The sequence below is a fragment of the Moschus berezovskii genome, chromosome 4, assembly GCF_049115385.1.
Source record: "Moschus berezovskii isolate FMDL1 chromosome 4, NW_MosBer_1.0, whole genome shotgun sequence".
Lineage (NCBI taxonomy): Eukaryota > Metazoa > Chordata > Mammalia > Artiodactyla > Moschidae > Moschus > Moschus berezovskii.
Genome location: NC_142463.1, coordinates 72,319,051 through 72,347,002, shown reverse-complemented (window position 1 = coordinate 72,347,002; position 27,952 = coordinate 72,319,051). Strand labels below are relative to the sequence as shown.

General features: G+C 41.7%; 2 protein-coding genes and 1 non-coding gene across 6 annotated transcripts; 1 reads left to right on the top strand and 2 right to left on the bottom strand.

The window, feature by feature from the left end:
• The first annotated feature begins 112 nt into the window (after nt 1–112).
• On the top strand, nt 113–20,235 carry DNTTIP2 (deoxynucleotidyltransferase terminal interacting protein 2). Of its 4 annotated transcripts, XR_008682658.2 has the most exons (9): nt 113–257; nt 1,117–2,753; nt 4,052–4,190; nt 7,145–7,240; nt 8,298–8,462; nt 9,664–9,773; nt 11,468–11,586; nt 17,020–17,196; nt 18,671–20,235. XR_008682658.2 is itself a non-coding variant. In XM_055401350.2 (8 exons), exons 1-7 carry the CDS (start codon nt 186–188, stop codon nt 11,559–11,561), a joined length of 2,313 nt encoding a protein of 770 aa, XP_055257325.2. In that variant the 5' UTR covers nt 113–185; the 3' UTR covers nt 11,562–11,586; nt 17,020–20,235. The 4 variants fall into 4 exon arrangements, 3 of the variants coding, with proteins under 3 accessions (XP_055257325.2, XP_055257326.2, XP_055257324.2); XM_055401350.2 differs by having other exon boundaries at nt 17,020–20,235; XM_055401351.2 differs by lacking the exons at nt 17,020–17,196; nt 18,671–20,235 and adding an exon at nt 13,365–14,375.
• On the bottom strand, nt 14,764–27,090 carry LOC129540385 (uncharacterized). Its single transcript, XM_055401419.2, has 3 exons — nt 26,947–27,090; nt 26,303–26,827; nt 14,764–15,861 (listed from the first exon to the last, which is right to left on the bottom strand). Exons 1-3 carry the CDS (start codon nt 27,088–27,090, stop codon nt 15,763–15,765), a joined length of 768 nt encoding a protein of 255 aa, XP_055257394.2. The 3' UTR covers nt 14,764–15,762.
• TRNAR-UCU (transfer RNA arginine (anticodon UCU)) lies at nt 25,768–25,852 on the bottom strand. Its single transcript is given in 2 exon segments — nt 25,768–25,803; nt 25,816–25,852. It is a non-coding gene; the product is annotated as a tRNA-Arg (tRNA).
• Nucleotides 27,091–27,952: the final 862 nt, after the last annotated feature.

Below are 27,952 nucleotides of genomic sequence, written 5' to 3'. Positions count from 1 at the left end.
GGGGTCGCAAACAGTCGGACACGACTGAGCGACTTAACTGAACTGAATTGTGGTCTGCGTGGCGGAGGCAGCACGAGATTCTCTTGAGTTCCGAGATTCTCGCGGGAAACGCGAGTGAGGCGCCTCTCTGACGTACTTCCGGGGCGCGGGAACAGAGGGAGGCCGAGGGGCCGCACGCCTGGAAGATGGTGGTTACTAGGTCTGCGGGGCCTCGGGCCGGTAGTCAAGCCACGTCAGTTGAAAGCTCGCGGCAAAAGGTAGGAAAACTCGAAAGTCTCCCTAATTTCTTCAAACTGCTTCGCAGAGCGGTGCTGAGGAAGGTGGGCGGTGCAGGGGTCCCGTGGAACCTCAGGAAGGAACGGCAGAAAAGCCAGAACTGGCGGCGCGCTTCTGCGCTTGTAGCTTCTAAAGACCACTTTGGGATCTTTTTAGGTCATGCTTGGCAGGTAATAGATTAGGTAACTTGATTGCGTAGTTCAGCTCCGTAATGCAGATGCACTGCTCGCTTTTTAACCTTACTGCTAACGGAGGATTAATTTCGGCCACCAAGCGTGGATTGGAGAAGGCACCGTTTTCACGTGGGAAGACTGACTGTGCCCCGACAAGGCTTCCTTCTGGACGGGAGAGGGCTGCGGTGACGTCACCTCTTAATTCCGTGGTGCTAGTTGTCTACTGCCTCTGATGCTGCGATGAAGGGAAGGGAGTATTAGTACACGTAGATATGAAAAGTAAGGACAGCGACTGATTCCATTGGCGTGTTTTCCTGAACACATCGTTGGCGTCTTTGTTCTTTTCTTGTATGTGGGCCGGAATGTAGGTCCACCAAGCACTTGTGACCTTGCGTGAGGAAGATTTTTATTTGCAGTTATTTATTTTGTTTCCTAAAGTCAGGACTGAGGTGACGCTAGTGAGGCAGGGCCTGCAAATACGAAGTCAGATCCAGTATCTAGCTATTGATTTTTTTAATTGTGGGTGGTGGTGGTAGTTACTGTTTTGCATTAATTTTGTTTATTGAGTTTTTCCAGTGCCCCCTTACAATTTGCTTTTGAAGGGAGTGCCTCATTCACTTTGCCCTTGTCCCAGCCCTACCTAAATTACAATGTATTTGGCTTACAGAATTCTGCTGTCCCAAGACTTAAGGTGCACCCAAAAGGCAGGAAAGGGTCTTCACCTGATAACCCAAATACTGCTGTATCACAGACCACTCCAGAACGAAATCCAGCTCCTAAAACCAGGAAGCATGGAACTACAGCCTCATTACCAGAAATGAACAAACCTTCGACAGATGGCGACATCTCTGAAGCAGAGTCAAATTGTTCTTCTGTGTCTGAGGTCCAGGATCCTATTTTCAGAGTAACTAGGAGAAGACAGATCTTAGTTGCAGGCACCCCAGTTTCTAGTGTAAGGAAAAGGCTGAAAATAACTCGGGTGAGTGAGTCTCATACTGAAGAAGAAGTCTCTGAAGCAGAATCACATGTTTCAGGTATTTCTAGAATTATGCTTCCCACAGAAATAACAACCAGAAGTAAGGCTAAATCCCAAAGAGAGCCAAAGCAAGAATCCCATGTGGAAGTTATTTCTGATGCTGAGTCATCATGCTCAGACATTTCTTCATTTTCTGGAATTGCAACTAGGAGAACAACAAGGAGTATGCAAAGGAAATTACAGGCACAAACTGAGAAGAATGATACTAAGATTGTACTAGAAAATGAGAGGGAAATTATACATACTCCTGTGAATTTAGAGGGTTCAGTTAACAGACGAACTTCTCGTTTACCAGCAAGATCACCTTCTCAGATAAATAAGCCAAATTTCTCTAATAATGAAATTTATAATGACCCTGATGATGATTCCTTCTTTGGAATTCCAGGAAAAAAACCAGCAGTGAAAAAAACCCAAAATTTTACCATAAAAGAGGGAAAGCAGGACAGCATTTCACCTCTCAAAGAAATAACAAAGCAGAATTGTAAAAGTTTAGATGAAGAATCCAAAAAAATAATAGATGGGGGAAAAGAAGGTAATGAGACGAACTCTCAGTTGAAGAATCTTTCTGAGCTTCAGGACACTGGCCTTCAGCAGTTAGTTTCTCAAAGGCATTCAACCCCTGAAAGTAACAAAACCACACCAGAGTCCTCAATTCTAAACTGTGAGGCTGTGATGAAATCATTAGCTCAAAGATTTGCAGTTGTGGAAATGGACAGATGGAATGAAGAGAGAAAGAATGCCGTAAGAACAAGTGACTGTTCAGAACCTGGTGATGGTGGTGATAGTGATGAAGAAGAGTGCACAGTCAGAGGTGTTAGTGAAGACATGAGCAAAGAAACGGAGGTAGATTCTGAGAGTGATACCAAACCCAGTAATCATGAGTTCAGCACAGCGCAGGATAAAGATGATTCTGTTTTGTTAGTTCTCAGCAGTGATGAAAGCCAGCAGTCTGAACACAGTGAGAATGAAGAGGACACTGTGTGTTTTGTTGAAAATAACGGTAACAAAGAGTCCCTAAATGGAGACGCAGAAAATCTGTCACGTGACAATGCGTTGTTTGTGATTGACACTACTCCTGGATTGAGTGCTGATAAAAATTTTTACTTGGATGAAGAAGACAAGGCAAGTGAGGTTGCCAGTGAGGAGGAGGAGGAGGAGGAAGAAGAGGAAGAGGAAGAAAGTGAAGAAGAACTATCAGACCATGACAAAAATAAAGATAATGAGTTTAGTGATGAAGACGACTTGCTAAGTAACACAAAATCTAAACTGTAAGTTTTATCTTTTATTTTTTTAAAGTAAGCTTTTGATACCTGCTTCAAGTGGCAGTAATTTACCATAGAAATATTACAAAGCATAGGAACTGAAAAAAATTAATGCTTTGGGTTCTTTATCTGTCAGGGTTTCCCTTGTTTATGTGGGTGCCTTTGTTAGTCATATTTTTCCCACTGGTGAGAGGTACAAGTACTTCGTTTGATGGTGTGTTAAAAATGATCTTTTAAGATTTTCTTGCATGATTATTAAGCACAACATACAAAAGGGAAGGAAGGTAATTTGGCTTTTTTATGCATGTTGATTGTAGAGAAATTGAAAAATAGGAAAACTGAGAAAAATAGTAACTTATAATCCCATCTACTGCCATTAAAAAGCACTCTTTGGGGGAGGTTTCTTTAGTTTTTCTGTTTTCCAGATTTGTTTTTCCCAGGCACAGGCCTTTGGTGGCAGTGTATACACTGAAAATAGAGGTATCCTTGGTTAAGGAACTGTACATAAACAGATGACCAGTCTTCACTCTGAACCAGTGAAATCTCTGAGACTAGTCTCAAATGTCCTTATTTTTTACAAGTCACACCCTTTCCCCAGGATAACTGTAACATACACTCAGGGCTGAGAATCACTGCCAAGGCACTGTAATTGAATAGAGGTTGTTTATGGCAACTTTAAACTGCTCAGTTTATATGAATAATTAGGGAAGAAACTAAGTCCAAGTGTTTATAAATGTACTTACAAAAAAGATTTTAGTAATTACATAAATATGGCAGAAGCCCAAGCCAACTGCTGAAGATTCTGATTTGGTGGATCTAGGGTGTGATAGTTACATTTTTTTAAGCTCTGGTGGAAAATACAGATGCTCACTGTTGTTTAAAACTCACTGATTTAGAGGCACTACGAAATGTCCTTAAATACTCTAGGAAACATTCCAAGTTTGGATAACTTAGCAGTACAAAGAAGGCCCTGTCTGTCTCATTGGCTTTTGAGATGGAAGAATATGGACATTTATTAATTTACTACCTACATACGAAGTTGAGCTAAATGCCAGATGTATTTCCTCCTATTTTCTGTAATTTTTTCCTTGTAAAATATGTGTATGAAGTCTGTTGACTATAATATGTCCTTAATCCTCTTTTAAGAAAATTTGGGGAATAAATTTGGATGTGCTCTCAAAAGGCTTAATTCATTATTTACCCTATAATTTCTTCTAAATGAAAAGTCTCAGTTTTCATTTTGAATTGCTAAATAATCTAAAGATTATTTCTTAATCACTTAAAAGTGATCATTTCTTTTTCAGTCTGAAGTTGACGAGCAGCAGCATAGATCCTGGACTGAATATTAAGGAGCTGGGTGGTTTATATATTAATTTCAATGCAGACAAGCTACAGTTGAACAAAAGAACCCTAACACAGATCACAGAGAAAAGGAAAGATGAGGTAAGCTGCGCAGAGTAGCCCATTGGTTTTCACAGAACTCACCAGTCACTTCTAGAAATGATTAGTCCTTGGTAAGAAACTAGTTTTCCTGCAATGAAATCACATTAGCCACCTGTGCTTTTCTCTCTTTCCAGGAGAGTCATTTCTTTTTATCATAAAATCCCAGCTGAAGGTGGCATTTGAAAACTAATGTAGGATCAGTGTTCCTCTTCTGGCAAGCACCAGTTATGATCCCAGAGTTTTTTTGTTTTTTCTTGACATACTTTTCATTCCTCACTGCTTTGGACTCTGTTGACAATCTGAAAGCTGTGAGTACCCATTAACCCCACCAGGAAAACGCATATATGCTCACAGATATAAAATTGTACATATAGTTTTAGAAGGAAATTATACATTAGGTAACCTTATACAAGCCCTCAGTTTCTGCTGCCACCTTGAATGGCTTCCTCCTAAATCCGTAGTATTTTCTAGTCTTGCAGCCTTCATAGGTGTTTAAACTCAGGTGCCTATTCTTTGTTCATTCAGATGTGCTCAGGCACCTGACTTCACTAATTGCCCTTCTCATCCTTGCCTGAACCAGCTCCTCCTCTTGTATTATTTATCCTGGTTAATGACACCAGAATCTATTTCTCTTTTGTAATCAGTAACTAAGCCTAAAAGACAGTGTTTCTTATATACTTTCTATTAATATTCCACTCCTTCCTTTCCATCCCACTGTCACTGACTAGTGACTTCTGTTTTACTTTTTATCTAGACCACTGCATTGGCCTCCTCTTCTTCAAGCCATCCTCAATGGTCTTGCTAGATTTCTCATTCTAAAAACACAAAATACCATCTGACCATGATATTCTCCTGTTTAAGTCCTTGAGTGGTTCCCCAGAGCGTTTCAAGGTGCCTCTGTTCATCTGGCTCTGTCTACCTGCTGTGTTCTTAGCACTGAAAAAAACAGGATTTCTCAACCTCAGCAAAACTGATGTTTGGGCTGGATAATTATTTGTTGTGGGAAGATGTCCTGTGCATTGCAGAAATGTTTAGCAGCATCCCAGCCTCTACCCCATAGGTGCCAATAGCATCCATCTCTACCAGTTCGTGTCCCCCACCTCAGGATGTCTTCAGACATTGCCAGTTGCTCTCAGTTGAGAGCCACTCTAAACCCTACTATAGTACTTGATACACAACCAGCTCTTAATAACCTATAAAATAAATGTCATGCACTCTTCTCTGACTGACAGGAAAGTCTGGACCACTGCTGTGCTACCCAGCAACTTCTAGTCCTAAATTTGAATTGAGGATTTAATAATTGCAAATGTTATTGACCAAGTTAATATTTGCTGCGTTCCTGTGAACTGTTTTGCGGGCTAACAGTTTTGTGAACTGTCTTTAGTTCTTGTTCTAGGGAAATGACTAATGAGTCTGAGGTTCCTTTTAGTCACATACACAGTATTAAGACAGTATTTAATTACCCTAGGCAAGTAATCAAAAAACGCAGAAGACATTTAGGAAAAGATTAACATTTGACTACATAAAATTTTTAAACTTACGCAATTAAAAACAGCTAAACAAAGATAAGTAAAAGGCCATGGGTTTAATACCACTAAGATACAGAATATAATTCTTCAAATTAATAACACAATCTTGTATAAAAATGAAAAAGAATACCCCCCACCCCAAACAAATGCAGGCATTCTACAGAAGAAGACTTACACAGAGCTAAAAAAAAGATACACAAAAAGATGATCAGCAAATGGAAAGATTCATGAGGTACCACTGACAAAACACAAAAGATAATCACCAGTGTTAGCTATGTTTTTTGGAAAAAAAAAAGTACTGATTAACTTCTGGTAGGAGTTTATACTACTTGGAATCAAGGCAATTTAGTGGTACCTATCAAAATTATCAGTCCTGGATGTTCATTGGAAGGACTGATGCTAAAGCTGAAACTCCTATACTTTGGCCACCTCATGCAAAGAGTTGACTCACTGGAAAAGACTGATGCTGGGAGGGATTGGGGGCAGGAGGAGAAGGGAACGACAGAGAAAGAGATGGTTGGATGTCCATCACCGACTCAATGGACATGAGTTTGAGTTAACTCCGGGAGTTGGTGATGGACAGGGAGGCCTGGCATGCTGTGATTCATGGGGTCGCGGAGAGTCGGACACGACTGAGTGACTGAACTGATCAAAATTTAAATGACACATTTTGGAATCTTTTACAGAAATAATCACAAGTATTCAGAGATGATGTTTACAGTGTTTAATGGAAAAAAATTTAATGGAGACTGTTAAACTAAATACCAAGAAAAATTGTGCATAACAGCTATGAAGTTGATCTTTGTATGAATTGACATTGAAAGAACATCTTCGATATGTTGTTGAGTTGCAAAAAGCAGATTTGCTTGATGGCAAGATTTAATTGGTGTACCATTAAAAGCATTTGTTGTTTAATCAAAATATGTACTGCTGTTCTTATTAGTAGTCTAGCTGGTCTCAGATCACATAAAGCTGTTTTGTCAACATCAAAAGAACTTACCCTAGTTGGGTGTTTTTTTGTTTGTTTTTTCAGGAAGTTCCAGAACACTATAGCATTGTTTCTGTTGTCTTTGTTTTCCAGTTGGTTGGTGCAGGTGGCTGCTTGCAGGCCAATGAAATGCTAGTGGACACATTAATGTATGTCTGGTGTGTGCAAATTCAAATTAGAAAAAGAAATTTGAGATGAATATTAATTTTATACATACCCTAAAATAACCCTTCTCTTTGATTCCTAAAGCATTTTTATTTTTATATAATTTACAGATTTAAGAACAGGAACAACTTTGCAGTAGTATGTCTGTCTGTAAAGAGGGTTAATGTATCTGGAGTCATCGGTGTGGGAGATGTTTCCTTTTTAAGGCAGAAATATTGAAAAAAATACTGACATTTTGACATTATTTTAAAACCAGTTTAATATTTTTGTAGCTTCTGCAGAAAACTGTCATTACTCCTGAATTTGAAAAAAACTACTGTGTCCCACCATATAGGGAATCAAAATATAAACTTCAGAAAAAACGCAGAGTAAGTACAGTGATTCTTATTTAGAACATTTAATGTGTTTGACTATATATATTCAGCTTGTCTAACATGGTTGTACAATTAAAATATATGTTCCCAAAGAAAATTATCACAGATGTCTAAGAGCCCATAAAATATGGTTTCATAAACATGTTTCATATAAATTTTCACAAAGTAAAAGTGCACTGATTGGTGCATTTGGATACAGCTCTTTTTTCCCTTCATTAAAAACAGTGGCAGCCAGCATATGAAGTCACTGTCCACACCGTACTGTGTCATGACTTATAGGTACTATTCACAGAAGGCTGGGAACTCTGTTGCTGGCTCTTGAAGTAATGTAACCAGCTAAAAACACCAGCCTATTTAGTCTGCCCAATGAGAGCAAGGAATTTCTTGAGTAAAATACAGGGCACTACTTCCATTTCAACTAATAAGCGTAAAGAAATTATGGATGGTACACGAGGGAATTTGAGGATGGTGCTCCAGGAATGTCACTGACATGACCAGAGCACCCTGGCAGGTGGTAAACAATATTTGCTTATGAACAAAAAAATGAAATTAAGCAAATAACTTGGTGTAAGTTTTTCAAAAAATAGAAAGGTTTTGAATTTTAGAAATAATACAAATTCTGGGCTTGTTGGAGAGAGTAACTCTTAAGAGACAACTCGGTGACTGAATAAAAATGTTAAATGTTTACAGAAAGGCTCCAGAAGAAAGAATGTTTTTATACTTTACATCTTGTAGGCTATCTCAGACAATAAAAAAATCGACATTGTCAGCTATTCTGCCAACAAGTCAGCAGTTCCTGCTGAGATACAAGATAAATTTTAAGGAGCCTTCATTTATGACACTGATAGTGCTGTGTCTATCAAGAGAAATGAATTTTTGTCATTTAATTCATTTTTTGAAAGGTGTATCTGGAGACTAGTACATACATTCCTGTAAAGTAACCTTGTTTTTAATTCATGACATTTTCTTGATAATATTGAAATGAAGTATAGTTATACACTACTTATTAAAAATTAGAATTTTCTAATTGTTTTGGAATTTTGAATTTCAGCAAGAGCGACAAAAAACAGCAGGTGATGGATGGTTTGGTATGAAAGCGCCAGAACTGACAGATGAACTGAAAAATGATCTCAGAGCACTGAAGATGAGAGCTAGCATGGACCCAAAAAGGTTTTACAAGAAAAATGATAGAGATGGCTTCCCTAAGCACTTCCAGGTATGAAGCAAAAAGAATAATGGTAGTGATATTCTGAGGATTTTAGTCTGGAAACCACTGTAGTGACTTGTTTCCTTTTAAATGTGTATTTACAGTGTATATCTGCTTGGACCATGTAATAATGGCCAGAACCCAGTTCAGATAGCCATCAGCCTGTAATGGGTTTCCTCATCGAAAGACAGTATTCTGAATGGTAACTAGGTTTCTAGATGAGCTCTCTAAATATGGAACCTGTAAGATGGGTGTACCATATATTAATGATACACCTCAGTGGTATCAAGATATTCAGTTATACCACCAGTGATTCTTTATAACCTGTAGGATAGAATATCTACCCTGTGATGTAGCCCTTTACAATCTGCACTCACACCAGTTCACTAACCCTTATTTTGGTCACATAGCCCTCTAGCTTCAACACACTCAGCTGCTCAGTCTTCTCAGGATATGCACATACTAGTCTAGTCATTCTGACTTTAGTGTTTGGCTCTGCCATGTTTGCTTGGTGAAATTTTACCCATACAAATCCAAGTGAAAATGTCATCCTTATGAAACCTTCTTTACTTCCATTTCGTAGAATTGGCCACTTAGTTTTCAGAGAATCTGTAGTGTTTTGTTCAACATAATACTAGGTTATGCTTTCATTTTTAGCCATGTCTCTTTGGATCTTCTATAAAACTGGCCACTCACTGGCAGGGACCAGATACTCTTTGTTTCCCTAACCCTGGCACAGTTTCTGGCACATAGCAGACATTGTATATTTTACTTGGTTGAATGTATGAACAAATGCCAAGTGTTCAGTAAGAAAGTTCTAAGCTGGCAGCATTTATGATAACCTAGGAGATCTAACAGGTATATAGTAGAATGTGTGTATCAATCTTGTTAAACTGGAAAACTAAAAAGGTGTTATTTTTATCTGTCCCATTTTTCCTCTCTTTAGACTATTCATCAAGAATTTATAGTCTAGCACTTAAACATAGAAGGAATTTTAGTTTTACTCAAAAATTTTAATGAAGAAATGTCACTAGTAGGACCCCGTGCAGGTTGAATAAGTGGTATTTTTAAGAAATGCAGAACTTTCATATTGGTAAAATATAAGCCGTGTTTTCCATTTCTTTCTATAAATATACTTTGTTAGAGCTCCCCTGAGATATGAAAACAGCTTGGCTTTCAGGTATTGCATGACTTATTCATTCATTCATAGATTGGAACCATTGTTGACAATCCTGCTGACTTCTACCATTCACGAGTTCCAAAGAAACAAAGGAAGAGAACTATTGTGGAGGAACTGCTGGCTGATTCTGAGTTCAGAAGGTAAAGGAATTTATGTTTCACTTTATAATGTGTTTTCCTTTAGAATGTGCAAAAACTTTAAATTCAAGATTTTTAAATGCTTTAGCACAGTTTCTCAACAGAACTATTAGGTATATTGGGTGGGATAATTCTTTCTTAGGGAGGCTGTACACTGTAGGATCTTTAACAGCATCCCTGGTGTCTGCCTATTAGATGCTGGTAGCGCACTCCCTTCCTTCCCAATTCATGACACTCAAAAATGTCTTCAAACGTTTTCAGATGTTCCCTGGTGTGCATAAGTATTCTCGATTCAGAACCACTGCTGAAATGAGACTAACTAGAGGAGGAGCCCACAAAGGAGACCAGGAAAGAAGTCAGGGAGGCAGGAAGAAAACCAGGAGAGCAGTGTCATAGAAGACGAGGAAGGAGAGTGTTACAGGCAGGTAGAAGCCAGAGGGAGTGGTTAACAGGAATAAATGCTGCTGAGAACCAAGATCTTCTCTGGATTTAGTACATGGATGACACAGTAACCTTGTCGGGAGTTTTTAGGGGAGTGATGGGGAGGAAACTAGACTGGACGGTACTTGAGAGCGAATTGAAGAAATAAGAGATGTTGTGAGCAAGACGAGAGAGGCACAGCTAGTGAATGGAGCTGGATTATTTTTCCCCCTGAGATGGGGGCAGTTAAGTATGTTTGAATTTCCTTGAAGCAGGTATGTGTATAGCATAGATTTAAAATCATGCCTCATATAGAAATAACTGCTGAACTTCCAGACTGGTTTAATAGCAAAAGTGAAAATATTTATCAGGGATTTTTTAAAATTATGTTAATATATAGGCATGGAAAACATTTAATTCAAGTGTTATGTAAACTTTTTAATGATTCTGGCTAATGGTGAAACTTTTAGAAATAAGCAATGCTCTTTTCTCACTTATTTCTCTCTCCCTGGAAATCTCATCCCCACAAAGTTGTATTAATCTGTTTATTGTTGACTTTCAAGTGTATGTATAGTCTAGATCTCTTCTGAGTCCAGAGCCACATAACCTGCTGCTGCCTCAGGAACATCTAATGAGTATCTCATAAGCCCTTCTGAGAGCTAACTTGGGGTCTTCCAACTTCGTCCTTCCTATACATTCTAGTCTTCTCCCAGTGTCCTGTTTCTCATGACTGAATGGCATTGCCCTCCACATGTTAGGGCAAGTCCTTAACGCCACCTTCTTCCTTCAGTCCCATGTTCAAACTGTCAGATTTCCTCCCATTTTCCTATCTCTTAAGTCTGTGTCTTTCTATCCCACAGAGGTGTTGGGTACATGGTGATTGAGTCTTTGCTTCCTTCATATATTGACCTACATTTTGTAATCTTCATGATAGCAGTCTCAGAAATTACAGCATGGGTCTCTAGTGGTTGAAAGTTTCCAAAAGCCTGCCTCTACCATGCCACTTTTTTCTTACTAGACTACAAGCTCTGAGGGCAGGGACTGTGGCTGGCTAGTTCACTGCTCTGTCTCCAACTCCTAATGTGGCTTCTTATTCATGATGGAACTTGGTACAGATGTGCTCGATAGTGAAAATGCAAAAAAAAAAAAAAATTTAGAAGCACCTGCCCATCACCTCTACCCCCCACTGCCCCCCAAACACCACCAAAAGGTTACATTAACTTCTAATGTCTGGTGTGTCATACTTTAGAACTTAAAGGTTTGGTTTTTCTTTTTAGGTATAACCGAAGAAAGTACTCAGAGATAATGGCTGAAAAGGCAGCAAATGCAGCAGGAAAGAAGTTTCGAAAGAAGAAGAAGTTCCGTAATTAAGATTCACCAAGCAAATCACAAAATTGTACATTTCCTCTTTATTTACTAAAGATAATTTAAAAATCAGCATGACCGTCACATAAAGTAACAGAGACTGGCCCTGTTGGGGGGATTTCTCTTTAAAAAGTTGATTTGAGAGAGAATCAGTCACATGCCGCCTGGACTAAAATAGGTGTGTCTACAAAAGATCCACTCATGTTTAGACCCTTTGAGGAGGGAAAAAAAGGAAAAGAACCTCAATCAGAATATTGAGAAAATATAAAGTTTGCTAACTTTCAAAAATTTTAAAGTAGTATTTTCAAAGATACATAAGCAATACTGTAATTATTATGTAGAGACGTACATAGGGAGGAGATGATGCCCTATGTCAGTTGCACATTCAAATCCAGGAAACTGGTAAAGCTGGGATACAGAGATCTTGTTGCAAGTGTAAAAGTCATAGTTGAAATCAAAGAAATGTTTTAAGTGTTGGAGCATGTGTATGTTAATATATGACCAAAGAACTAAATGAAGCTGTGACTAGTTGGAAAGTTTGGGTTAAAGATAGAAGTGGGAGAGCTATTTTCTTTCCTTAGCAACTGAAACAGGAGGTAAGACAGATTTTTATCCATATTCAATGTTGTGTTCCAGTGAATAGTATTCAAATAATTTTAACTTGGTCAGGAGGTAAAGTCTCCAGGGGCAGAAATATGCATCCTGGCTAAGCAACTCATGACACCCAAGGAACACTACTCATTTCAATTCATGCTTCTTGGTGGCTTATTGCTTCCTTTATGTCATTATTTACAGGACCTCTATTTTCTACCATACTGCTTTCTTGGGATTTCATTAAATAAGAAACTTCATATTTTGTGTTTACTGCTTAGGATCACAAGCACCCTAGTAATAAAACTAAATGACAATTATAGGCGGAGTGAGGCAAGCATCTGTATCTGTTCTCTTTTATAGTAAAGCTTTTATTTCAAGAGTATTCCAAGTTTTACGTTAAGGACCTGCTATGAGAGAATTAACTATCAAAACAAGAAGCATTTACCCCATACATATTCTTCCAGAAGGAGACATTCTTAGCAGAATGTTTTTTCAACTCATGCTACTCGGGTGTTAGAACACTCAAAACTGGTGGCCCTTTTGTATTGTGTTTCTCTGTGCAACTGAGAATTTACCGTTTTTTCTCAGGCTCAAGGAGATGGGTCAACTTTTTATCTATTTGTAACTTGCATGCTGGTTTCTGACTCATGAATGCGAGAATAGGTTGAATTATCTGGTATTCAAAACTGCAGTTATGACATATTTGGGACACTATAGTGCATTTACAGGAATACAAAATTGGAAATCTCCAATCCTTCCCACACAGGGCAGCATTTGAGCTTTCTAGATTGGGAAGCAGTGATAAGAGAACTGAACCTAGGTGCCAGCCTCACTAACCCACCTTAGAGGTGCTCACAAAATGTATTCTGAGGATAGCTGACCCTTGAACAAAGGGGTGAGTGGCTCTGAGCCCCATGCAGCTAAACGTCAAAAACTTAAAAGTAGGCCCTCTGTACCCACGGTTCTACATCTGAGAACCGACTGGTCAACTCCCGCGGAACATGTAGTGCGTTAGTATGGACTGTGGCTGGAAACTCTATTGGTGGACCCACCCACTTCAAACCTGTGTTGTTCAGGGGTCCACTGTATTTACTTACAGTTACACTGTAACATGCTCTTTTTTGTCTCCACTGATTCTTTATTTTATATGTATTTTTTAAAGTTTATTTTATGCAGATATTCTTAGTTTTTTACCTAATAATCTTTCTTTTCCAGGATATTGCAGTCTTTTTTTTTTTTGGCTGCACTGCAAATTATAGAATCTTGGTTGCCTGACAGGTTTTGAACCTGCACCCCCTGCACTGGGAGCATGGAGTCTTTACCATTGGACCACCAGGGAAGTCCCTTTATTTATGTATTTTTTTAAGTCACATAAATAACTTGGAACAAAGCAGAGAGTTATTAACAAATATAAAATAACTTATTCATTGAAATACTGAAATACTTCAAATAAAAATCAATTTAAGTCACCTCTATTAACATTTACTTTAAGGGATTAAAACTGGTAAGATGCATAGCTGTATCTCAGATTTGATCTTCACAAGTTTAAATCTTCAAAACAGTATCAAAATATATATAGGTAAAGATGAGAAGTCTCTTAGTGCCCTCAGGCTTCTACAAAAACCTATATTTGAATAATGGATTTTTTTTTTTTTTTAAGCAAAGCAAGCATTGAGAAACAGGTTTAGTGACTTTGGCTTATGTGAACTAAACTCAGTTCACTTACTGGAGCTATCTGAAGGCTAATGACTATCAGAAGTACCATGACTTCTCAGCTGAAAAGCATTATAAAGTGTACTAAGTGCTGATACAGTGTAATGAAAGAAGAGCCTTCAGAATACCTTAAGGAGCTCTTGAAAGATACCTGAAGTGCTTTTAAGACAGCTTATTAAAAAAAATGGTCTGCAATGCTAGTTTTGGTTGTTTTGTTGTTGGGTTTTTTTTTCCTAATGTAAGGAAATTAGGGAAAGGAAAATGAAGATGGAAGAAATTAGAAAACTAGCAGTTGATGAAGGCAGGTTCTCAGCTTCCTAGAATCATAATACAAAAATCAGCTCTGTTCACTGTTCTGCCATGAGATTAAAAACAACTGCTTTAGAGAAACACCATTATACCTATTTTTAAGACCTGAGGAAATATCTCATGGGTTCCCTAACAAGACTGTCAGACTACAAGCCATGCTTGGCTGTTCAGAGAATAAATAGCAGGCTTTTAAAAGGAAGAAAATCTGTATAGAAACATTTAATGAAACTTTGAACAACTGGGATAAATTCAAGGGGTTGCATTCTAAATATAGCAAATATAAGAATCACATGAAAAAATTTTCAGTATCATCTCTGGAACATGTGCAGGTGCTTATTCAGTTCAGTCTCTCAAGTAATGACAACTACTGTTTAGAATAACCATCTGCAGCATCTTATTGAAAGCACGCAGTTAGGATTGAAACAAAATGATTTACAAAACTCCCAAAAGCATCTGACTAGAATGTAAAATTCAGGTCTCATTGTTTAAAAGTGAAGACAGAATGCATTCAAATTATAATTTCCCTGAAGCAGGGTCAGTAGCATGACTTGTCTTAAGCAGATCAGTGTTTTATCAGAGTTGGAATGTTTCAAACTATGCAATGTGAGTTTAGATAACTATGGAGGTGGTTCTGAAATGTAAAGTTACCAATAAACATTGAACACTGGCTGTGAGAAAGGGGAGACTTACAGGTTCAGGTGATAGGTGTTTATTCGTTATCACTGTGTAACAAGCTGCCCCAAGACTCAGTGATTGACAACAGCCACTGTTTCACTCGGTCTCATGATCCAGCGGGCCAGGGCTGGGCTAGATGGCTTGTACTCCACATGGCATCAGATGAAGTCATTCAGCTGGCTTCTGAGCAGATCTCGAAGACCTAACACATTCTTAAAATTTATCTTCAGTTTAATGGTAGTACAGCATAGAAGGGCTTCCCCAGTGGCTCAGCAGTAAAGAACCCGCCTCCCGCCTGCAGGAGACACATGGGTTCAATCCCTAGGTTGGGAAGATCCCCTGGAGCAGGAAATGGCAACCCACTCCAATATTCTTGCCTGGAGAATTCCATGAATGGAGGAGCCTGGTGGGCTACAGTCCATGGGGTCACAAGAGAGTGGAACACAACTTAGTGACTAAACAACAGCATAGAAATTGGCTAGAAAACCAAATCATGACCCACACCTTTTGTGTGGCACTGCACAGTATTTAGGAAGTCCTGCTTTTCTCCATCTGCCTCCTTCCTAGTTACCCCTCCTAAGGGAAGAGGAGGTGCTAACCAGATTGAGGTGAGCCCAAGATACCCATTAGGCTATACTTTCACAAATAAACAGGGCTGATGTATTAACAGGTCAGAAACCATCTGCATTCAGTCACTCTTGCCCTGTTAGGGGGCAGGCCTGTCATTCTTCCAAATGAGGTAAGAAATCAGAATTTGGGCTCTCCTGAGCCAGGCATTCTCTATAAAAGGTAGAGGATGACAGGGGCATAAGTCATTCAGTCGCAGCTTACCTGAGAAGTCTGTAGTCACGGTGCTCTTCTAAAGCTATTACATGAGTGGTATACTTTGTCTTCCATTGATTCATCTTCCTTATGGTTACAACCTCCTGGGCAGAATTGCAGAGCAGAAGCTGGTATGGTTCAGGTGCCAAAATCTTGACCTCAGATCCCATGCAATGTACTCAAATTCTGAGGTCTTGTTCATTAAGGGGAGAAAAGTGAAACGTGGATTATGAAAACCATAATTAGATTTAGTTCAGTTACCAAATTACCATATGAATTTTAGCTCCCCAAAACAGTGAGAACTATTACAAATGACTGTGAGGTGTTCCTCAGCCTTTTTCAGTGGCAGGAAAGAAATACGTGCATGTGGTCATCTATATGAAGAAATGTTTATATGAAGTTTTGTTCAGTCCCTCCCTCCTACATCCACTCCTCCACCCCCATAACTCAGGGAAGTTCACAGGAGTAATGTACTAACAAAAACTATATACACACTATAGTTAATAAAATTTTTCTATATGTTAAGGTTTTATCAGGAAAACCTATTTTTTTCCCTTAAATGTATGTGTATACATTTTTATGTGTACACAAATCAAAATGGCTGGCTGTGAAACAGAGAGCTAGGAGAACAAGTCATGGCTTAATTCTGTAATGTAAAGCTCATCCGAACTTTGGCTGATGTAGCTGTAACATCTGCCCCTCCAGCCAAGTCTGCCACTTAACCTGCTTCAACTGTCAGCTGCCCCCACCTGCCAGGAGGGAGGTAGATGACCAAGTGAGGTGAAAAGAGAGTACACAACAGGCCCAGTGCCTCTCCTCATGCTTTGGTGACTGCTGAATCATGATGTAAACCCTTTCACGTTTTACCTGACTATAGTCCTATAAGGTTGATTCTTGGTTTCTCCTTTAGTGAAAATCTTTATCCTGATCTGTCCAGAGGCAACTGAACCAAGACAAGCCTGCAGTTTCTCAGGCTCAGTCTCACCAATTCTAGTCACCCTATTTCCACTCCACCTCAGTCAATCACCATCATGGAGTTAGACTCACTGCTTGAAACTGTTCAGTGGTCAAGATTCTGGACTTTGACTATCCCAGTCTGTTCTGTTAGACTTCCTTCCAGTTCGCTCTAACCCAACCTTGATTGCACTTTGGAATTATCTGAGGTGGCTCCAAAGTCCTGTAGACTCCAAAGACTGTAAACTCCTGATCTCAAGTATTTTAGTCCCTCCCAGTCTTCCACCCCCATCAGGGTACATTTTCCTCCCTAATCAATCTGGATCCATTGGTGAGACGCTTCTTTATCTGTTTACTCTTTTTTTTTTTTCCTGTTACTCGCACCTGGCACTCCCAGCCAAGGAAATACCCACTGTTCCTTCTGTGACCTAATCCATCAAGAGAAACCATTCCTCCACGCATCCAGCTGTTCTCTTCAGTAGCTGTTGTCTTGAGCTTCACCTCTCCTGGCCAGGAAATGTTGACATTACTGACCCTTCCTGAAGCTCCAGCCTCTCTCGGCGCCTGCAGGAAGGTAAACTTTCTGCTGCTTCTCTCTCTGTTTTTCTCTTCACTGGTTTTCTTACTCTGCCCACTGCTTGCTGGTCTCCCATAACACCTGCCCTCTTACCTTCTTCCTCTGTACTGTCTAACTTGAATGTCTTGTTCTCCCTCTCCTGCTTTGCTCTTACTTCTCTGCAGAAACACCAAAGTCTCCATCCTTACATCTCTTTTAAATAATTTGTTTTGGTTGCACTTAGTTTTGTTGCTGCATGTGGGTTTTCTCTAGTTGGGGAGAGCAGGCTTGTCAATGTGGCTGCTCTTGTGGAGCACAGGCTCTAGGTGCGCACATCAGTAACTGCAGCATGCGAGCTCAGTAGTGGTGGCTCGTGGACCCCAGAGCACGCAGGCTTCAGTAATTGTGGTGCATGGGCTTAGCTGCTCACGGCATGTGGAATCTTCTGGACCAGGGATCGAACCCATGTCTCCTGCATCGCCAGGCAGATTCTCATTCAGTACACCACCAGGGAGGTCCATCCACCCTTACATCTCTACACCTCTGCTCCAGATGCAAATTTCCTATTAACTCTGTAACATGCCCATCCACGTTATTGTGAAGTCTTCTCTAACTCAGCGTATCCAGAACCAGACACATCATCTTTCTGAGATAAATGCTTAGCGCCATACCTGGCACATGACAGGTACTCAAAGGGAAGCTACTATTTTCCTGTTCTCCATCTTCCCCATTGGGGAAGTCTTCCTAAAATGGTTTTAACAATGTCTTTCTGCTTTTTTACATTCTATGGCCCACCTCTGCCTAACAAAACATAAGGCAACCCCTACATTCAAGATCTGACATTCAAGACTCCATAAAAGGACACCACCACAGGCTTATGTTCATCACTCCCCTGCTTATGCTCCAAACTGCCTTTTTGCTGGTCATCTGCCTGTTTCTCTCACTGCTCTGCACTTCAAGAAATATTTCCCAGATGCCAAATTGACTTTCCAGTGAGACACTGACCTGAGATGAGGACAGAAGGGAAGAGGGTATTTCTCTCCCTCTCTGGCTTGGGTTGGGTTGCAGCTCTGCCATTTCCCAGCTCCCACCAGGCAATCCCCCACCACTGGATATCTCAGGAGTCTGGGTTCTGGGAACACCACCTCCTCCCATGTCCTGCTGGCACTAGGGTGATAAGAGGTTTCCTGCTGTTGGAATTTCTGGGTTACCTACACTTTGATCACTTATGTGACAGTTCCCCATATTACATTCCCTAAAGTGATGTGTCTTTCTCCCTGGACCCAACTGACAGATTTCAGCCAGACCAAACTAGCTGATATTGAATATTAGGTCACTCAACATACACCATGTTCTGTGCACGCTAGCTACTGTGCTGGATACAGGAAGTTGTCACCTTTTATTTCTGTTCATGTGGTTAACTCCACCTAGAGTATTCTCCTTGCCTCCAACCCACCTAACAGAATACTACCAACCTTTCACACCCATTCAGGAAACAGCACTGGGAGCGACTTCTCTGCGCACGGCAACAGGCCAGGGGCTCGGGGCGCCCGGGGGAGGAACAGGACCGTCCCAGGCATCAGTGAGCTGACGCTCTACATCTTTTCATAAAATATGTTTTGTTTTTTCCCCACCAATACGTGCATCCTTGGAATTCCCATTTCACTCTGCTTATTTTTACTTTGTTTTTAATAAACACTATAGCACTTACTAAGTGCCAGGCACTTTCTAAGGACTTACAACTTGTTTTATGTAACCAGTATGTACGTATGTATGTATGAAACACATGCGTATATAACAATTTAGGTAACCTTTAGGTAAACCTAGGAGATCAGCTCAGTCACTCAGTTGTGTCCGACTCTTTGCGACCCCATGAATCGCAGCATGCCAGGCCTCCCTGTCCATCACCAACTCCTGGAGCCTACCCAAACTCATGTCCATCGAGTTGGTGATGCCATCCAGCCATCTCATCCTCTGTCGTCCCCTTCTCCTCCTGCCCTCAAGCCCTCCCAGCATCAGCGTCTTTTCCAACGAGTCAACTCTTTGCATGAGGTGGCCAAAGTATTGGAGTCTCAGCTTCAGCATCAGTCCTTCCAATGAACACCCAGGACTGATCTCCTTTAGAATGGACTGGTTGGATCTCCCTGCAGTCCAAGGGACTCTCAAGAGTCTTTTCCAGCACCACAGTTCAAAAGCATCAATTCTTCAGCACTCAGCTTTCTTCACAGTCCAACTCTCACATCCATACATGACCACTGGAAAAACCATATAAGTCCTACTATTATTCTCATCATTTTATTAATGAAGAAACTGAGGCACAGAGAGGTAACCTGCCTAAAGTCACAGAGCTAATATGTATAATTCTGTTCCACTTTAGGAGATCCAACCAGTCCATTCTAAAGGAGATCAATCCTGGATGTTCATTGGAGGGACTGATGCTAAAGCTGAAACTCCAATACTTTGGCCACCTCATGAGATGAGTTGACTCACTGGAAAAGACTCTGATGCTGGGAAAGGTTGGGGGCGGGAGGAGAAGGGGACGACGGAGAATGAGATGGCTGGATGGCATCACCGACTCTGTGGACATGAGTTTGAGTGTACTCCGGGAGTTGGTGATGGACAGGGAGGCCTGGCGTGCTGTGATTCATGGGGTCGCGGAGAGTCGGACACGACTGAGCGACTGAACTGAACTGAACTGATAGCTATGTGCATACCTATTTCAGCGTCACCAGCAGAAACTGCTGGATTTTTTCCCCTTTCTTTTACAGTTAACATAACATGATTTTTAGCTGGGAATGGTCCCACCTTTCCATGGGATGTGAATGAACGTGGTTTGTGCAACTTCTGGGAAGTGTCCTCAAAGAAAGGTGAGCTTGAAATGAGGCTCTGTCCCTTTACCTTCTCCCCACTAACTAGTATGCTGACCTGATGGCAGGGGCAGCAGCAATCATCTTGGACCATGAGGTGGAAGTTGCATTTTTGAAGATGGAAAAGTAAGGAGCCTGGGTCTCCTGATCAAGTAGCTGCCATAGAAGGTGGATGACGTTATAAAATATTTTTTTAATTTTTTGATATAGAAAGCCTCAGATCAAGAGGAAACTGGAATGAAACCTCCCTGAGCCCCTGGTCTTTTAAGGGCTGTACTGGCTATAGGTGGCATTAAGATAGGAATGTCTCCACCTTTGGGGCAGAGTTCCCACTTTGTCAATACCTTCCTGAATTCTGAGTGTGTGAGGCAGAGCAGTGAAAGAGGGCACAAAGTAAACAGGTCCTCAAACATGGAAACCTATAATTTTCCCTTCTCCATCTTCATGCTTTAAGCTCTGCCCTCTTCCTGCTTGCCTTAGAAGAGCAGACATTCTTCTATCATGCTTAGGCTAATCCTTTCACCTTACCCCCATGACATTTTTGCACCTCAATTTTCTTATCTGTAAAATGGGGAGATTTTGTACTTTTTAGGATTGGGGGGATAATTAAATAGCAAGGGTTAAATAAAGTTGCTATCATGAAGCAGGTGTTTAGAAAAATGTGAGATGTCTTCCTTTTCCTCTTGACTCGGTCGTCCTCAAGAGGAAACTTACTCCATCAGTTTTTGGAGATAATGCTTCTTCCTGGATTTCTTCCTATTAATACCTCCCTGGCTACTCTTTCTGTTCTCTCTGAAGAACTCACTCTTTGACTGTCCTTCAACTGTCTGTGCTCTGGGTTTTTGTCTTCAACCCTCATCTCTCCATACACCATCTAACTCCCCCGCATGACCTCACATGGTCCAGAGCTTTAGGTGCCATCTGTAGGTGAATGAATTTTAAATCTCAAGCCTAGATCAGCCTCCTGGGCTCTAGACTTTCTCTCTCTTCCCTCTTTCCCTAAATACCTACTTTCCTTTTAGTCCTTTCCTTTAGTCCTTTCATTCAGTATTTACTGAGAGCTTGCTATGTACTTGGCATTGCATATCAATTGCCACTGTACATCTTCTCCAGGATGTTCCACAGAGACCTCAGGCTCATGCAATCTGAACTTGACCCACTTCTCTGTCTCCTTTGTGACTGAGCATCCACCCATAGTCCCTGGTTAGAAATGGGAGTTTTTTCCTGACTGCCCCTGCTCCTCTATATATCACTTAATTCATCAAGTCCCATCAGTTTGGCTTCCTTTAATATCTCTCAATTTGTATCCTTATCCCTCTCTCCAAACCACCTCCCTAGTTCCAGCCCTCATCATTTTCTTACCTAGATGACCTCAACAGCCCTGAACTGGTCATCCAGCCTCCCATCTTGTGCTGTTCCAGCTTGGGATCCATAATTCAGAGGGCTGACACAGAACATAACATCCAAACCCACAGCTAATATCCTCATTGATGAAAAGCTGAAAGCATTCCCTCTAAGATCAAGAACAAGACAAGGATGCCCATTTTTGCCACTTTCATCCAACATATTAATAGTTTTGGACATCCTAGATACAGTTATCAGAGAAGAAAAGGAAATGAATCCAAATTGGAAAGGAAGAACTAATACTGTCACTGTTTGCAGGTGACATGATACCATACACAGAAAACCCTAAAGGTGCCACAAGAAAACTACCAGAGCTCATCAATGAATCAGTAAAGTTGCAAGATACACAATATCTAGAAACCTGTTCCATTTCTATACACTCAACAATGAAATAGCAGAAAGAGAAATTAAGGAAACAATCCCATTTACCATCACACCAAAAATAATAAAATACCTAGCAATAAACTTACCAAAGGAGGCAAAAACCAGTACTCCAAAAACTATAGATGTAGATGAAAGAAACAGATGAAAAGATGTACCATGTTCTTGGATTGGAAGAATCAATATTGTTAAAGTGGCTCTATAACCCAAGGCAACCTACAGATTCAATGTGATCCCTATCAAATTACCAATAGCATTTTTCATAGATCTGGAACAAAAAAATTTTAAATTTCTAGGAAACACAAAAGACCCCTAATAGCCAAAACAATCTTGAGAAAGAACAGAGCTGGAGGAGTCAGGCTCCTTGACCTGAGACTTCAAAGCTACAGTAATCAAAACAGTATGATACTGGCACAAAAACAGACAGATCAATGAAACAACAGAAAGCCCAGAAGTAAATTCCTTCACTTATGGTCAAAATTAATCTACAACAAAGGAAGCAAGAATATTCAGTGAAGAAAAGACAGTCTCTTCAATAAATGGTGCTGGGAAAACTAGGCAGTTACCTGTAAAAGAATGAAACTAGAACATCTTGAACACCATATAAAAAACTCAAAATGGATTAAAGACCTAAATGTAAAACCGGATACCATAAAACTAGAGGAAAAGATAGGACACTTTTTGACATGAATTACAGTAGAATGTTTTTGGACCTGTCTCCTAGAGTAATGAAAATAAAAATTAAAAAATGGGGCCTAATTAAAAGCTTTTGCAAAGCAAAGGAAACCATAAAAGGACAACCTACAGAGTATAAAAAGTATTTGCAAACAATGTTACCAAGAGATTAATTTCCAAAATATACAAACAGCTCATACAGCTTAAGAAGATCAAAAAAACAACCCAATCAGTATATGGGTGGAAGACCTAAACAGACATTTCTCCAAAGAGGGCATACAGATGGCCAACAGTCACATGAAAAGATGCTTAATGTGGTTAACTATCAGTGAAAAGGAAATCAAAACTACAGTGAGGTATCACCTCATGCCAGTCAAAATGGCCATCATTAAAAAGTCTACAAATAATAAATGTTGGAGAGTGTGTGCAGAAAAAGGAACTCTCCTACACACTGGGGGGGAATGTAAATTTGTGTAGCCATTGTGGAGACCACTAAAGAGGCTCCTTAAAAACTAAAAAGAGTTGTCATATGATCCAGCAACCCCACTCCTGGGCATATATCTGAAGAAAACTCTAACTTGAATCAACATACATGTATCCTAATGTTCACTGCAATGCTGTTTACAATAGCCAAGACATGGAAGCAACCTAAATGTCCATTGACAGATGAATGGATAAAGAAAATGTGGTATTCACATACACACACATGATGGAATATTACTCAGCCATAAAAGAGAATGAAATTATGCCATCTGCAGCAGCATGGATGGACCCAGAGATTATCATATTAAATCAAACAGAGAAAGACAAATAGCATATGATATCACTTATATGCATCTTTAAAACCGGTACAAATGAACTTATTTACAAAACAGAAACAGACTGACAGCCAAAGAAAACAAATTTATGGTTACCAAAAAGGTAAGGGGGGATGGGAAACTTAGAATTAACCAGTACAGACCTCTATATACAAAATAACAGTAGACATAGAACTATACTCAATATCTTATAATAACCTATACTGGAAGAGTATGTAAAAAAAAGAATATTTTTATATATAACTGAATCACTATACTGTACACAACATTGTAAATCAACTGTATTTCAATTAACATTTTTAAAAATAAAAACAAGAAAGGTAGGTGAGTAGTGCAAATAATAAACAGCACAGGAATCTTGGTTGTCTATAAAACTATCAGATTTAACTTTAAAAAAGAAGTTAAAGCCAAAAATATAATGTCTATTTAAAAGAAAACAAACCCAAATATATTTTCTAGATAACCTACTGTGTGTGTGGTGGGTTTGGTCATTTTTCTATTCCATCACTGGTCATTTTCTTATTGGTTTGAAGGAGTTCTTTACACACTAAGGAAACCAGCCCTTTTTTGTGATATGTACTATAATTGTTCTTTTCCAGTTTGTCTTTTGATTTTGTTTATGGTATTTTACCTTTTGTCTTACAGAAATCCATATATTTGAATTTATTGATTTTTTAGTGGCTTCTAGGTTTGGAGTCGGAGAAGGCAATGGCAAGCCACTCCAGTACTCTTGCCTAGAAAATCCCATGGATGGAGGAGCCTGGTAGGCTGCAGTCCATGGGGTCGCTAAGGGTCGGACACGACTGAGCGACTTCACTTTCACTTTTCACTTTCACACATTGGAGAAGGAAATGGCAACCCACTCCAGTGTTCTTGCCTGGAGAATCCCAGGGACGGGGGAGCCTGGTGGGCTTCCGTCTAAGGGGTCACACAGAGTCGGACACGACTGAAGTGACTCAGCAGCAGCAGGTTTGGAGTTATACTGCTTCAAGTTATTAAATACCTTCATCACATTTTATTTTAGTGCTTTTGATGGTCATATTATTTGTATTTTCATCTGAAATGTACCTCTGTAAAAGGACTGACGTGGGAATTTTGTCTCAGAATCACCGACAATGAACATTCCTCCCTCTTCTAAGCAAATTTGAAATGCCACTTTTATCACTGTTAGTGACAGTAAAATGGATACAATCTCTATGAAAGCAATTTGGTAATATCTATCAAAGAACGCACAGATAAGCCTTTGACCCAGCAATTCAATTTCCTAGGAATCTGTCCTACAGATAAATTTGCACTTGTGTACAGTAATATAAGAATAAGGATGTTCACTGAAACACTAGGAAAATACAGAACACTGATATAGCCAACTATTGGGGACTATTAAATCATTACGATACTTAGGTACAATGGAACAAGGCAGTTCTATTGCATTAATAAGTGAGTTAGCAAGCAAAGCACACCACCAACGGCAGCGCGAAACCACCTACATCAATAACATCAACAAACATAGAGGGGAGATGCAGATATGCTGACTTGTGCATGAAATAAATCTGAAAATATTTACAAGAAACAATTTTCACTGATGGCTTATAGAGTTGAAGGGCTGGGAAATAGGAAGAAGAAAGATGTTTACTCTTCCCTGTACTTTTTTTGACAATTTGGGATTTTGTATTTTTTGCATGAATTGTTTGTTGCAGCACTGTTAAAATTTCATTCACTCACTAATTTATTCGCATTCATCGAGGTAGAACCCTAATCTCATGCAAAGATATGAATTGTCTGAAGGGCTTCGCGGTAGCTCAGTCCGTTGTCAGAAGAGGTACAAGCTAGCCATGCCTAGAAGAGCTGACAGGCAGAGTGGACCTTGGGTCTCTTTGCACCAGAATCATGGAGGAGAGGAACAGGCGTTCTTACTCGAAAGTCAGATTCCTGGGCCGCACTGGAGTGACGTCCAGAAATCTGCATTTGTGACAGGATCCCACGGGATTCCAGTTCGTGACAATCTGGGAGCCCTCTGGGCTGGAGGGCTGCTCACCGTGAGGGCGCGTTTCTTTGTCTTTCGCTCGCCCCTCCCTCCCTAGCAGCCACAATCGCGCCCCTGGCGAAGGGGTCTGGAGCCAGCTCTCCCGAACAACCGAGACCTGGGCCACCCCCGCGTTCTGCTTAGGCCGAAACCGCGAGGCCTTGCCTCGCGGCCGCCCGGGCCGCTTTTCCCAGTTCCCGGATCAGGCTCCGGAGTCGGCAGGGCCCTGGACCAGTCACCGAGCCAGGGAAGCAGGGGGAGTGATAGACTAGAAGTGAGAGCGTCTACAAGAAAAAGAGCTGCAGAAAGCCGAAGGCAGTGGAGACAGCGGGCAGAGAATGCAAGGCGAGTGCACACCCTTTAAGAAAAGCAGAGAAATGACTGGTGTAGAAAAGAAAACAGGGGGGTCGAAAAAATACCCCGACTCCGCCGGGACTCGAACCCGGAACCTTTGAATGCCTTCAGCCTCTAGAAGTCCAATGCGCTATCCATTGCGCCACGGAGCCACCTGTTGGAGTTTCCGCGCATCTGCTCTGTTAAGCCAGAGGCGACTGCCCGCGCTCTTCCCACCGCCCCCATAACTGTTGGTCTGTATCACTGAGGCCAGGGCACTTCCAAACAGCGGCCGCTGGCGCCCGTCCTCATTCGGCGACCGCCTCTTAATAAAGTCGGCTTAGCCTTGCAAGAGAAGGGAGGCTGCGAGGGCGCCGCGCGCGGGCTGGTGAGTCTGAGCGCAGCCGCAGCCCGGCCTGCCGCCCGCTCTGGGCGCCGCCGCACCTGGCCGAGCAGGACAAACCACGCCCGCGCTCTTCCTCCCCGGCTATTTTCCTTTCCGATCTCCCCCGCCCGCCCGCTCTCCCGCGGCCGGTTCCGCCCGGCCTGGCCCCGCCCCGGCGTTGCAGGCCTCCGGCCGGCAGTTGCGCCTCCTAGCCGGGCCGGTAACGCCGGGCACTTACGTCGCAGCGTTTAGCGGCCGGTCCCGAACAGCGACCCCTCCCAGGTCCCGAGCTCTTCCCTGGCCGCACGCGGCCGGGATCCGCCGCGGCGGGCGCTGGTCGCGGCGACGTCTGTGTGAATGTTTGTGTGTGTTTATTTGCGCGGGGTTCGGCAGAAAAGAGCTTGGGTTGCATTTCGCTCCCCACAGACCCAGAGCCGAATTTCTGAGGCATCCGGGCTCTGGTGGACTGAGGGGGGCGACGCGCCCCGCGCCGCAGCATCCTCCGAGAGCTCGTCCCAGCCGGCAGCCGGCGCGGCGGGCGCAGCGCAGCCGCCGAGCCCGCCCGGCCAGAGCTCGCGGCTGCGTGGGCGGCGGCCAAGGGCCCGCGCGCGTGGCAGCGCGGGGAGCATGCGTGAGCGGCCGCGAGCGGTCGGGGGGCGCGCGCCCGAGAGCAGCGCGGGGTTTCCGGGAGGCGGCGCGGCCGTCGGCTGGGGAGTCTCCGGCTGCTCGAAAGGGCGCGGTCGCCAGGAATCCAAGGGTTTGTCTGAACGGGCCCGGGGTTTCAGTGCTCCCTGTAATTCCTATCAGTACGACCCGAAAGCCACATGAAATAGACGAACCAAGTAAAAACCGCGTGGTTGCCCTGCAAATGCCTCTGCTTACAAAACCGTTGGTCCCCGCTCCAATCAGCTTGCGGTTTTCCGAGCCCGCCTGCTTAGAAATTGCGGGGCTGCTACTGTGCTCTCTCTTCAGGCTCATTTGCAGCCTACCCAGTGGTCCACTCCGTTCCACTCTGCCCAGCTGCATCGTGCCCTCCGCACCCTATCCCAGTGCTAAAGAGGGAGGAAGCACCAGGAAGGGTCGAGTAGAGTAGGGATCAGTGCATTCCTATTTAATGTCACTCCACTTTGATTACGCCAAAGTCTTTGTGTAGATCACAACAAACTGGAAAATTCTTTAAGAGGGGAATACCAGACCACCTTACCTGCCTCCTGATATATCTGTATGCAGGTCAAGAAGCAACAGATAGACCCGGACATGGAACAACAGACTGGTTTCAAATCGGGAAAAGAGTAGTCAAGGCTGTATATTGCCACTCTGCTTATTTAACTTATATGCGGAGTACGTACGTTATGCGAAATTTCGGGCTGGATTAAAGACAAACTGGGATGAAGATTGCTGGGAGAAATATCAAAGACCTCAGATACGCAGATGATACCACCCTTATAGCAGAAAGTGAAGAGGAGAGTGAAAAGCTAGCATAAAACTCAGCATTCAATAAACTAAGATCATGGCATCCAGTCCCATCACTTCATGGCAAATAGATGGACAAACAATGGAAACAGTGACAGACTTTATTTTCTAAGGCTCCAAAATCACTGCAGATGGTGACTGCAGCCATGAAATTAGAAGATGCTTGCTCCTTGGAAGAAAAGCTATGACCAACCTAGACAGCATATTAAAAAGCAGGGACATTACTTTGCCAATAAAGGTTCATCAAGTCAAGGCTGTGGTTTTTCCAATAATCATGTATGGATGTGAGTTGGACCATAAAGAAAGCTGAGCGTGGAAAAATTGATGCCTTTGAATTGTGGTGTTGGAGAAGACTCTTGAGAGTCCCTTGAACTGCAAGGAGATCCAACCAGTCCATCCTAAAGGAGATCAGTCC